Source organism: Buteo buteo, chromosome 10, assembly GCF_964188355.1.
Source record: "Buteo buteo chromosome 10, bButBut1.hap1.1, whole genome shotgun sequence".
NCBI classification, from domain to species: Eukaryota; Metazoa; Chordata; class Aves; order Accipitriformes; family Accipitridae; genus Buteo; species Buteo buteo.
In genome coordinates, this window is record NC_134180.1 from 18224664 (window position 1) to 18237372 (window position 12709).

Consider the following 12709-nt stretch of genomic DNA (forward strand, 5'->3'; position numbering starts at 1 on the left):
TTTCATCATGAAGTTTAAGGGTATTGATACAATATATCTTCACTAGTATATAACACACTGGTCATAGACTAATTTATTTTGTCTAGATTAATGAAGATATCTTTGTTTTTTTCAACTCTGGCATGACTTGACAATCTAAAAATTGGAGAAAATAATTTTAAATAAAATAAAGCAAGTACTTTGAAGTGACACCATATTTTGCAGTTATCTATCCCTTGAGGATCTCAGGTTATTTCAGTTGTCACTAATAATTAAATTTTAACACCTTTGTGTGTCAGGATTGATAAACAAATATAAGTATGTTAATCAGCATGTCAAAAGTAATGCAAGAACCATATAAAGCACAAAGGGAAACATTTCTTACTCATTAGAGTCCTTTACTCCGGACTTTTTAATATCCTGAATTATCCTAACATTTTGTCATAGTAAGCAATATCAACATCCATGTTTAGAGGCATTATCTTTAGCTTATATGCATGTAGAAAGAACTTTTCAGACATTAGCCCAAACAAACACATGTTGAGTGCTCTCTTTCCAAGTCTAAGCCAGGTCTATTGTTATTCAGAAGTTTTCTACATTCTAGCAAAACTGTAGAGTTGATAACATGAGATTAGTGCAATCCTGTTACTATTGCAGTAACTTAGTAGTAGTAGCCTGTATAATAATACTGTGAAAAATATGTAGGTTGCCTGTATGCAGTCTTCATCTGTATTGGTCAATGTGTGATAATGAATTATGAATTCTAACTGCATACTTACCAAAACATCGCTTTTGAAAAGACAAATAAATAATCAGAGGCCTTGAAATTTTGTTAGGAGACAATATAATTAGATAAACAAAGACAGTTATTTTGTGTTTTGGTGTGAGCATCTTTTGGACATTTTTGCTGAATTATGTGATATTATAAGTCAGTTTAAAAAGTGTTTTCAGCTAAAACACTGCCTAAGTCCATCATATCAGTTACACCTGTGTAGCACATTGCAGAAAAACTAGTGTGCCTGAAGAGGATTGTGTTGGAGAGCAAGCATCTATTATCTGTGTTTTCCCATCTAATGGCTGCTCTGTCATGAAGATAAATGCACAGTGATACCTAAAGCAAGTCTGTGTGTAGCAATAAATATTGTTGATGAAAACTATCGTGATGCAGCTAATAACTTTAATCATTTGATAAATTAATTTATTAGTTCTCATTTTTGCTGAGTGCTACATGCCAGCTGTTTGAGTCATCTTACTGATATTCTGATGAAAAGAGTAGGAAAGTAAAGCATTGCACCAATTAAAACCCCACTTACAGGCAAGCATATTATCATCCAGTATATCTCAGAAAGGATTTATAAGAATCTGCCTGTTGAGTGACATTTTTTAATTTTACTGTAATAATTAAAAATAGACAATAACAGATAATATTTTTAAAGGCCAAGATAAAGCAGAGGGGATTAAAAAAAAATTTGCAAATTACTGTATTCCCGATATACAAATATGAAGCTGCTAAAATTCTGACTGGTGAGATTAGAAGGAGGTACATACATGACATCAGTATTTCTAATAGTCAGAGTATTTGAACATCTTATGCAATTGCATATGACACTTAAGTTGACAAGATTGCATATTCCTTTTTTATACTTTATAAGCCTTTTTATAGCTAAGAGTCTCCAAACTCCCTTGGAAACAGTAATCAGCTCTGCTGTTGCATTTATCTAATCAACAGTGCAATCTAGTAAATAGAACTGGAATTCACAGGACCTGCATTCATTGCCTCCTTTTGTTAGCATAGGCAAATCATTTGACTTTCCTTGGCATCAACTTCTTCATTGTTCACTGGCAATAACAACTCTTACTCTGAAGAGCTTTGAGACACCTACAGGGCAGTGTTTTTATCCCCATTCTAGAGCTAGCTCAACAAAAGCACTCTGAAACATTTCATCCACGTTCAAACAATAAATCAAAGTAGTTTCAGAAAGAAGATCTCCTGATTCTCAGAATTGTTGCTCTAACAAAAAAAAAAAAAAAATTCCCTCACATTTCGTATGCTTTGTAGGAACTATATAGATGTTTTACCTTTACCTTTGCATTGTAACTAATGTTCACATAAACTCTGAATGTTCATCTTCTGAGAGATTCTACGCCATATACTTTGCACATTGGTGCTTTTGTGTCCTACAGCAGATTATTGTCCTAGTGTCTTAAGTGTCTCTGTTTAGAAAAATGCACACAAGAGGAATATGCAATGACATAGAAACTTGGCTTTACCTTTACTTGTGGTCACTGTAACATAGCTGATTGTAAGTCACACGTAAGTGTGACTCCCTTTTTTTAGTTACATACCCATCCCATTTTAATATCTCTGATATTTATGATAGTGTAATTAAAGATTACTGATGTTTCCATTACAAATGCTATTTAACATAGTTTAGAAGTTGATCATAACATATATTTCCAGTAGATTTTGTCACTAATTTTTCAAAATGCCCCATGCAATTGGCTTTAAGCCAAAGGAGCAAGAAGAAAGTTTGCAACATTCAAATTTAGATCACAAATAACTTTAGAATAGCAGTGTTCAAAATTTAACTTGACATGAATATAACATCTTCTGTGTAAAAAAATAAATACAGCTAAGTCTGCTTTAAAAAACTAGCCATTACAATGTAAAATTATTACTTTGATTTCAAAGATTTTTTCTACACAATGTTTGCTATACACAGCAAGTATTGTAAAATAAAACTTGCAGAACCGACCTTGCTCCATCTGAGTAATACTAAACCGATTATTAAAAATTTAGCTCTTTCTTAACACCAAAACCAGGACATATGTTATTAAGCTACAAAAACTATGCTGCTTTGGGCAATAAAAAATTAAATAACTCATTAGTCTCCTCTTCTTTATCAAACACATCATGAACGCTTTTGCTCAAACTGCCAGAGAGTACAGACACATTCACAAATGTATCATATATTTGTGGAGCAAAAAATTAGGAGAGAATAATTTTTTTTAAATACTGTCATTAACATAAGATTATGATTTAATCTTAAAGTTCTCACTCAGCAGCTCTCTAAAATAATTCTAAGTTTTGTCTGCAAAGACCTTAAGGATCCAGGGCCATGCAGATGTTTTGAGGAATACCAATACATCCAATATTTGTCCTCAGATTACTACTACTGTGGAATTAATGTCATTGTTAATAGAAGCCACCGACACATTCTCTCACTCACTCTCTTCCCCCCTTCCCTAAAAAATTTTTGGAAAATAATTACTAGAATAATTCTAATCCCCTATATCATTTGGAAATATTTTCAGTTGTGATTATCTTCTCTGCTTTTGCTGCCAAATAAAGTAATAAGTGTGGGGGACTATTTCATGGATTTTGAAAGTCTTCTAATGCAGCGTTCATTGGGAAGAATGGCAGGAAGAGAAACTTCTTTGTAAACAGAGAGAAATTATTTGCATTCCATGGTGTCCAAAACATTGCAAGTCAAACACCCTAGCAGCTAAGGAGGCAGGAACATTCAGCCCGTTGCATAATTCATAATCATGTATTTGAATTGCTGACCTTTGCACACTCCTGCTTCGGTTTGCTCTCCAGGCTTTCTCCTGCCTTTCTGTGCTTTGTAAAAGCGATTCCTGTCGCAGGTCTGTTGAACAGCTCTTGGGAGCTTTTTAAGAAAATACTGTTCTCATGCATGAACCTGAAAATGCTGCTGTTCAAGCGAGGCCATCCTGCTAGCTTTTTGGATAGGACTGAACTGCCTGACCGCAGGTGCCCAGCACCACTGCTGAGAGCAAGGGCAGTTGGTGATTCCACAGGGAGACAGCAAGCCAGGAGCAAGAGGTGGCTGGTGGGGGGGAAGGGGAACGGGGGGGGCGGCAGGGCAGGGAGCTCCCCAGAGGGTCCCCCCCGCAGCACCCACGCCAGGCAAGCAGAGCGGCGCTGGCGGCAGCACCAGGGCCGGTCGCGGCCTGCGGCCTGCCAGACGAGCCTCTCCCGCGGCGGCGGGCCTGGGGTCGCGCCGCGAAGTCCAACGTGCGAGGCCAGGGTGGGCCGAGGCCAGGGTGGGCCGAGCCCAGCAGGCCCCTCGGCGAGGGCCAGGGCGAGGGCCGGAGCTCGGATGCGCTCCCAGGCTGGGGGCAGAGGGTGCTCGAGCGGACGCCTCGCAGGAGGCTTTTCGCGGCTCTTGCTCGCAGCTTGGGGGTTTCCCCCAGAGCCGTCCGGGGCTGCACAGCCGCCCCTGGGTCAGAGCAGACCTCGAGCACAGGCCGGGAAGCCGCGCATGGCCGGATGCAGAGCCTGCCTCGGGCACCCGGCGGAGCCTGCCTCGGGCACCCAGGGCTCCAACCGCTGCCCGAGGCAGGCAGGCATCCCCCTGGCAGGCCTCCTGCCACCGCTCCCGCAAGCCTAAATCTCTCACAGGTCTTACCACATACCTGCCTGCTCCGCATAAATGTCTGAAATGCCCTCTGGCACCTCTAATGGCGGTAGCTGCTTGTATTTAGGGAACCAAATCTCACCCTCCAACTGGTCATGGGGCCTTTTGATGACCCCATCATCTTCTGTGTCTGAGGAGTTTTAGTGCTTAGCCAGTTTTTATTGATAGTGGTTACATCCAAACCCTGACCTTGCTGTTGGCACTAGGAAGAAAAAAAGACACCAAATCAAACAACACAACCCGCTCCCCTCCCCCCCCCCATACTTTCAATTGCTTCTCATTGTAGTTAAGGAAAGAGAAGACAGATCACGTAAGAATGTTCATTTATCCACAGGAAGATAGAAGTAACGGCACTGCAGCTTACAGCTTTTCGAGTGGAATATGAATAATGGGGGTATGTAGTCCCTTTTGACCAACTAAAGCTATGATGTAGTATATTGCTCTCCTGAGATTACCCTAAAATATGATAAGGGTCATACCAATTCAGTGGTGCTCCTCCATAAGCAAAGCAATTGAAAGAATGGGGAATTTTTTTTCCCCCACTTTGGGAATCATCCTCTTTTGGAGAAGTATAAAATCGGAAGAATCAAAATCAGAAAACTGAAACGTTAATCAATCATTTTCTGAAACCAAGGAAGATTGGAAGGTATTATCTCAACCACAATTCTTAGATAACTAAATCTGGATTTGGTTTCAGCCATTTTAACAAGCAATCTTGTGTTGTTTGTGCCAAAGCTACTATGGCTTCTCTATCATCAGTTCCAAAATTCAGTTTTCCCCCTTGTCCTCTTGACAGATCTGATGTATTTCTTCTCATTATCTTTTATTAATTAAATCCAGGGATTTTAGATTAAGAATAGAGATGGAAAATGAGAAAGCACAGACACAACCTGTGAAATAGAGTAACTTTCTACCTCTGCTATCCTTATACCATGGTTAAAATAAAATCTGTTCTGTAGAGGATTTTGCACTTTCAGTAGTGAAACCTAAGCAACTATGCTTACCCATGTGGATGCTAGGATAAATTGGTACCTATTTACAGGAGAGAGGAATCACCATCCGTTCTGCAGCTGTGCACTGGGGACAACTCTGAATAGTAGCTGCATCTTCTTGTAGAAACTCTGAAGATTTCTGCAACTTGATCAGAACTGGCTTAGCTTTGAAGTGAGAATTGAGCAGAAAGAACAGAAATTACATGTAGGCAAACAATCTAAAAATTCTACCAGAAGTTTTCAGCAAACACAGTACCTCCATTACCATTATTCATTTACTGTCTGATAACTTCATAAAACTGGTTTGATTAAAAAATCGTCATTTCAATTGTGCCTCTAACGGGCATTTCTAAGACAAGTCAAGATGGAGATGTCTGCCTTTAGAAACCACTCTCACTTGGTCAATGTTTATTTCCTTGTATTGTTGGCAATATAATTAATCACAACATTGTTTCAACTTTGCACCGGAGATCTTTGTGTTAATGTTTGTCACTTATGACTGGAGTTTTGACACAGTAAGATATGCTTTAGGCTTGTACTTGTCTACACTGATTTGTTTTGTCTTAACTTCAGAATGTGCCTTGGTGGTTAAGCACAAACCAGTTTTCTTCTCATGCTATCAAAGCATCTATCTTGTCTTGATTTGACAGTATCCTAAGATAGTTTTACTGATCCTACTACAGCAAATGTTGAATTAGTGTCACTTCAAAAAACCAAATCATTATGAATCTCTCATTAAAAAGAGCAATAGCTCTTTTTTGTATCAGGCATGTTTGTGGTTCAAAACCACTGAAGAAATCTGATCAACACTGACGTGTATTCATGGTAGCAAAATACATAAAAACCATTTGGCAGCAACTGTAACTGGTAACAATAAATTAAATTCTAATAATAACCTAACAGTAGATCTAATTGGCAGACAGGCAGGGGGGGGAAATCTTAAGTGACAAAACCTTCAAGTCAGTTATTAGTGACTGGTTATTCAAATGAGTAAGATACTTAAGTTATGAAAATTTGAGGTTTTGTCATGTGCTGTGCAACACTAATTGTAATAGCAATACTTGTAACCTTTCAGAAGAAGCCTGACTACTTGGAAGTTTTCCCCATGCCCTTATATCCTCATTCCTAATACTTACTTTATATGGGTGAAATCTCATGAGTCCATGGGGCTCCACATAGAGACCTTTAACACCTAACAAGTATATATTGTATTTTTAGGATTGTTTCCAAATAATGGAAATAATCTGTTGTTGCTAACTTTGGCAATTTGAAAATATTTTGATTGTGGTCCCTTATGTTCTGATACAACTGGAAACAATTTTAAACCTTTGCAGTTGAATGAGACTAAGTGTTTTGCATTCCCCAACTCCAATAATATCTATTTGACAAATTGTGGGAAAAATATTACTAACACCTTCACAACTGCAGAGGTTTTCTTGTGCATGTTTGCTATATTTATGTGTAGATGTACATATTCTTATTAGGCATACACACACAAGCCTCCTTATTTGTTGCAATTTCTTTCACCTTCTGTGATTGTTTTTACTTTGTATTGATTAAATTATCATATTTTTAGAGAATGCATGTTAATTACAGAATCTTTATAGTATTCATAGGAACTAATTCTGTATTTGACAAGAAATCACTTGTGCTTGGCCTCAATTTACTGAACTTATTGAAACCTCCTAATTTTTTCATGTCATTTCAATGTGCTGTTCACAGCTCTCTATATATAGACATCCACTGCATATACTGAAGCTACCTATGAACATCATTACTGAAAACAAGGGTTTCACTATGCTTGGTTTTTTACTCACTTATTATGCCGAGACAGAATATTCTGTTAGCATGTGTGCTGAAAACTTCCTCATAAATGAATTCAGGTAACATTCTTTACTAGATAAGACGTACCAAGGAAACAGATGCATTAGAGAAAGAAAATAGCCAAGAATAATTTCTTCAGCCACTAGACCTGCATGCTTTCAAAGTTATGAACAATGGGTGGAATCCAAGGTCAAAAAATTCTCGTGATTTCAGTAGTGCCATTCACACAAACTACTGACAAACAGTATGGAAAATTCACTGCAGCAGAAGTAGGGTCAAAGCTTGCATCGCTGCTTTAGAATAGACCAAAATGTTGTGTAATATATTCAGAGCTGTCAGCCCACCAACCTGTCCAGGGACTATAATACTCATGATCTGGGAGACAAAAAAGGACAAAAGTGAAGAGATGGTTTTAAAAAGAGAGGGAAAGAGAAGGCTGTAAAAAATTATAACACAAAAAGAGCACACTGAAGAAAAATAGTGATGGGAGAGATCATACAAAGCACTGCTTGAAATGAAAGACTTCAGAATTCAAGAAAGGAAGCAAGGCCCTCTAATAAAAAGTTTTCTTTCTGTGACTTTATCATTAATGGTCTTTATGCTGTTCCAACAAACAATGAAAATTTCATAATGAATCTAGATTTTGATGCAGAAAGTAAGACCACCTACCCCTGATCAAAAAAGGTGTCCTTTTGAATACATTCGTTTCTTTCTTTTAAGTCAATAGCCTGTCCTTTCTCATAGTCATGTGGCTGACCCACCTGAATAAAATGTTACTGTAGGCAAGCTGTACAAAAATTAAGGTAGCACAAAGAAAGGTACAAAATGTATTTTCTTCCCTCTTGGATGGCCTCCAGGAAAGACAGGAGGCTAAAAGAAACTGTGCCTAAGTCCAATAGCGTATTGTTTTTCTGTCTGAGCAGTAGGCAGACCAAAAGTCCTGTGCATGTGCTCTGAAGTTGCCCACAGTAACCAGAAAGAAGTCAACAGCACAATACTGTGCCTGAGGTGGCCCTCCAGATCAAAGAGAACAAGGCTTGCGTTTGTGTTACTGTGTCTATATTGCTGCTTCAGAACTAAAATCAGCCACAGTTGTCTATCCCTTTTCTTTCAAGAAGCTGCAATGGTGTTAAAGTTGAGTTTGGGACAAACTCAGAAATTTTTGTGTATTATTCAGATTTGAACATTTAAGAGGAAAATAGACATATGTCAAATAACTATGCTACTCTCAATACATTCCATTAAATACTCAATATAAATTCTGTGAAACACTAGCACATCACTTATCCCTTGAACTGCTTGACCTGGTTGAAAGACTGGATGTTTTCCCCTTGTTTTCCTCTTTTTTTATTCCATTTCCAAATGTAATAACATTAGAATTACAAATCAAGACTATTTTGTCACTTGTGGCAAAGCATCTTTCATCATCATTCATAGAGGTCTTATCCTAAAAAAGAGGCTTCAATATTTTATTAATGATTACTTTGGAAAAGATGTTTACATTTTAATTCAAAAATAGTAATATCTCTTGCTAATTGCAGGGGTTTGTTGGTTTGGAAGGGGAAGGGTGGGCTGCCCCAAGGACAGAAAAGCTTCAAATATCTATCCATTTTTACATGTGGCTTTTTTCTGTCTCCTTTGTGTAGTGTTTTAAGGATCCCATAATCAGACCATAGCTTAGATTGCAAATTGATGAATTACAAAAAGAACATTAAAAATTTTGCTCTGGTTTACTTTAAATATTTCACTTCCCACAGTAGCACAGATCTGGAGACTGTGCTCAGAAATATGTCCCTGAAAGGCCTGCAAAACTCTTCAGAGCAAATCAGATATCTCTGTTTTCTTTCTTAAATGATCAATTTGATGTCCTGTCTTCTAATTAATGAAGATCTGCCAGACAACCCACGGCTAGTTCAGCCACACAAGTCTTAGTCATGTGTGATTACTTCAGAATTAGTTCTTTTACTTGCATCACTTCTCCATGTTTCATTCTTTGATCAGAACTTGATACCTGATGCCTTTCAGATAAATTCAAGCTAATTTTTCATTATTGTTACTTTTAATGATGAAGATAAGGCAGAGCTGGTTCAACAGCTCTCAGCAGTGGAGGCAACATTTCACTGCTTGGAGTAGAAGAAGGGGCAAGGGCATGGCAGGTAGGAGAAGGTAGGAGGGGTACAAGAGGCAGGAAAGCCCTGTACTGCCAGGCTCGCTGCTCCTGCTGCTTGGGGAAAGGAAAAGGCCAAGGGCCAAGCACGTCCTGGGGTTCAGCCAGCCCTACCTGCTCCCACCAGCACCAGCTGCAGCAGCTCTCCTTGGGCATCAGCACAAAGCAAGGGGGCTGCAAGATTCTGCCCCTTCCTGCCCTGCTCAGCAGCTCCCAGGTCACTGCCTTCTCTGAGTAATGCCTAGAGCCTCTTCAGAAATAAAATGTGTTATAACGCCTATCCTAGACAAATACTGTGTTAACGTTTGAAACAACAATTAATATACTTGCCTTGCTTTGGTCCTGGCAGCATGTCAACTGCTTTTGTTTAAGGCAAAAATTTTGTTTTAAATTCCAGTGAAAGTACTTTTCTTTATGCTGCTGATGTGCTACAGTTATTAGCTATACCTAATCCAATTCCTAAACTGAATAAACATAATCAGTTAATATTAAAGTTTTAAAAGTAATCCTGACCATGCTTTCGGGAAGGTGGAAATGGTATTAGAGTTGGTCAGAATAAAATTAAAACAAAATTGGCAAAAGGAAATAATGGGATTTCATAACATTTTCAGAATTGTTTCATTTAACTTCCCAATCACCACAATTGCTATCTACGTGATACATATAGTGAGTACATGTGTGTGTGCAAGAGCAAGAGATACTAAGAAACTAAGAAAAAGAAAGCTGTAACAATACAGGATTAAAAATTCAAGAATTTTCAGCTACATAGTAATTTGCTGAGAACATGAAAATCTACCTGTTTTTACTTTAATGCGATTCTGTGGGCAAACTTTTAAAAGCATGCAAGAAAAATGAAGGAGAAGCTTTTGATCCATCCCTTCTTTAGAGTGCATTTAAAAAAACTTTCTCATGAGAAATAAATGGTCTGATTTACAAAGCGGCATCTGTAACATTGTATCCAGAATTTTGTAGACAGCAATGATTAGAGGCATTTGATAGCAGCCTGCATCGGTGTGTCAGGCAGAACAGCCAGCATGTAGCAAAACGCCACTTCAGCCACATATCTCCAGCAGACTGTAACTACAGAGCAGTCTGGGCTGGTGGTCTCTGAAAATAAAAGGCTATAGTTGTCAAAGTAAGTTTAAAAATAGGAAAGCTAGTGGAAGATAAATTTGTTTTACTGACTACTTGGGAAAATTTAGATAACATATTCCGAGCCAAACACAAAGTGAAGTATCTCATCTCCTGTTTAAGAAGTGGTATTTAATTAACTATTGAATTCCATTCAGTTATTCAAGGCAAACAATGGTCAGTATTGATGGGGCAGATATTTCACCATTTTCATTGCCTGAACTGTAGGAAGCATCTCGGCAATGAGTAGTCCAGAACAAGCAGATTCGGTAGCTGTACCATCAGATAAATTATTTTGATTTTGCCTATTGATATGGCTAAATATATACAATATGAATAATAAAGTCAGTTTTAAAGATGTATAGCCTCAGTTGTAAGAGATGTAACTCAAATGCTGACTTTTAAAATACAGGGGGTGTTTTTTCAGCCTGTTATCATTATAATTTTCTGGGTTGTTAATCTCATCACATTCATTTGGTGGTGATTTACTGTTCTTTGTACAAAATATAAACACTATTTTTTGTAATGTATATATATAACATTAAAATTCAGACATATGACTGTCATCAATAATATGGATGTAGGATTGCATCACTTAAGAACATGGACTGTTTCAATTTTAGTTCTCATAATACTTGGGTTGCTTTTAAAAGTAAGTAAATTAACATTTATAAAACTGTACTTTTTTGTAGCAATAAATAGCAATGTTTAAAATTAACAATATTTTACCTATTTTGAATTATTTAGGGTATTTCCAGGTGAAGGTATGCATAAACAGCATACAATGTTGAGACTGCTCCTAAATCAAATAATCTTTTCCCTAATTCTCCAAGTGAAAATTTTTACTGTTACATTCTGCCTAAATAGTAGGTGTAAGATCTTTACTAAAATTGCCTCTCCTATGGAAGACAGAGCTGTAATCTAGCACATATTCTGCTAGTGATATGACCTGGAATAAACCACAGATTGACACATTTAAGTAGTATGTTCCTCATATCTCCACATATTTACCCAGTGAAATATTTCATTGGTATTAAGTAATACAAAGTGAAGCTGTCAATTTTTCAGATACGATAATATTATGCAGCTCTAAAACTTTTGCCTGTATTCTTTTCTCTTAATTCTTTTGTCAAATCTGACTTCTGAAGATATTATATCAGGCTATAGTATCTAACTAAGATAGTTTTAAGATCCCAGTTACCCTTGTACCAAAGTAGCAAATCTAATTAAGAAGAAATATTTGATCTGTAATGGAAATAACAACATTATCTTTTATTTCTATATGTATATATCATATGATCTCCATCAAATAGCATGCTGGATTTCCTGCCTGTGCTTGCCTTATCTTTTTTGCGTAATTTTTTCAGGTCATTAATACATGCAGTTCTTGATTATAAAACCCTGCCTTCTCATACAGATCTTTTTACTTCAGCAAAGCCGTGTTGCATTTTTAACTACTGTTCATGCTTTCCAAAAGCTCTGGATACATTGCCCCTTTCAAATAATACCACACCCACCCACAGTTCCAGTTCAGTAGTAACTATAAAAATGCAGACACTGGCACAAGGCAGGTATTAATATCCATATTATTTCATTATTAGTCATTATTCATATTAATTCATTAATTAATATTATCATAGTCAGTGGTCTGAAGTGAATGATATGGTTCTCCAAGACTACAGCCTAAGAACAAAGGAAAAAAGGATGAGAAAATATCAAATAAAATAAAAAAATTCAAACTTGAAGTGTTTAAAAAAACCCACATCCCCTGTTTACATGGCTCAGGAAGAGGGGGGAGGTAGTGTTTCAATTCTGGTTTCAGTGCAGAGTTTCTCCTGTAGATGAACTTATATTTATTCTGCTTTTCTTCCCCCCACCCCCCACCCCCCGCTATCTTGCAGCAAACGTATGTGACAATGAACTACTGCATTGCCAGAACGGAGGAACATGCATCAACAACGTGCGATGCCAGTGCCCTCCGGCTTACACTGGCATTTTATGCGAGAAGTTGAAGTGCGAAAGGGACCCGGGAGGCTGCAGCCAAAACTCCGGCCAGGGGCCAATATCACACAGGCCTCTCTTACTGCTGACTGCTCTACTAGGAGCAACTGGACTTTGCATACGCTAGACTCTGGATGGTTGATGGCATCACATTCAGGCTGCTTCAAAGGAAC

The 12709-nt window shown here is 37.8% G+C and overlaps 1 protein-coding gene across 4 annotated transcripts in view; it reads left to right on the forward strand.

The window, feature by feature from the left end:
* Positions 1-12703, forward strand: part of NTNG1 (netrin G1) — a 166039-nt gene extending 153336 nt beyond the window's left edge. For all 4 annotated transcript variants that reach the window (XM_075038814.1, XM_075038810.1, XM_075038811.1 and 1 more), the window contains one exon: positions 12437-12703. In XM_075038814.1, coding sequence (XP_074894915.1) covers positions 12437-12663 — 227 coding nt within the window. In that variant the 3' untranslated portion in view covers positions 12664-12703. The remainder of the gene's footprint in view (positions 1-12436) is intronic.
* Positions 12704-12709: the final 6 nt, after the last annotated feature.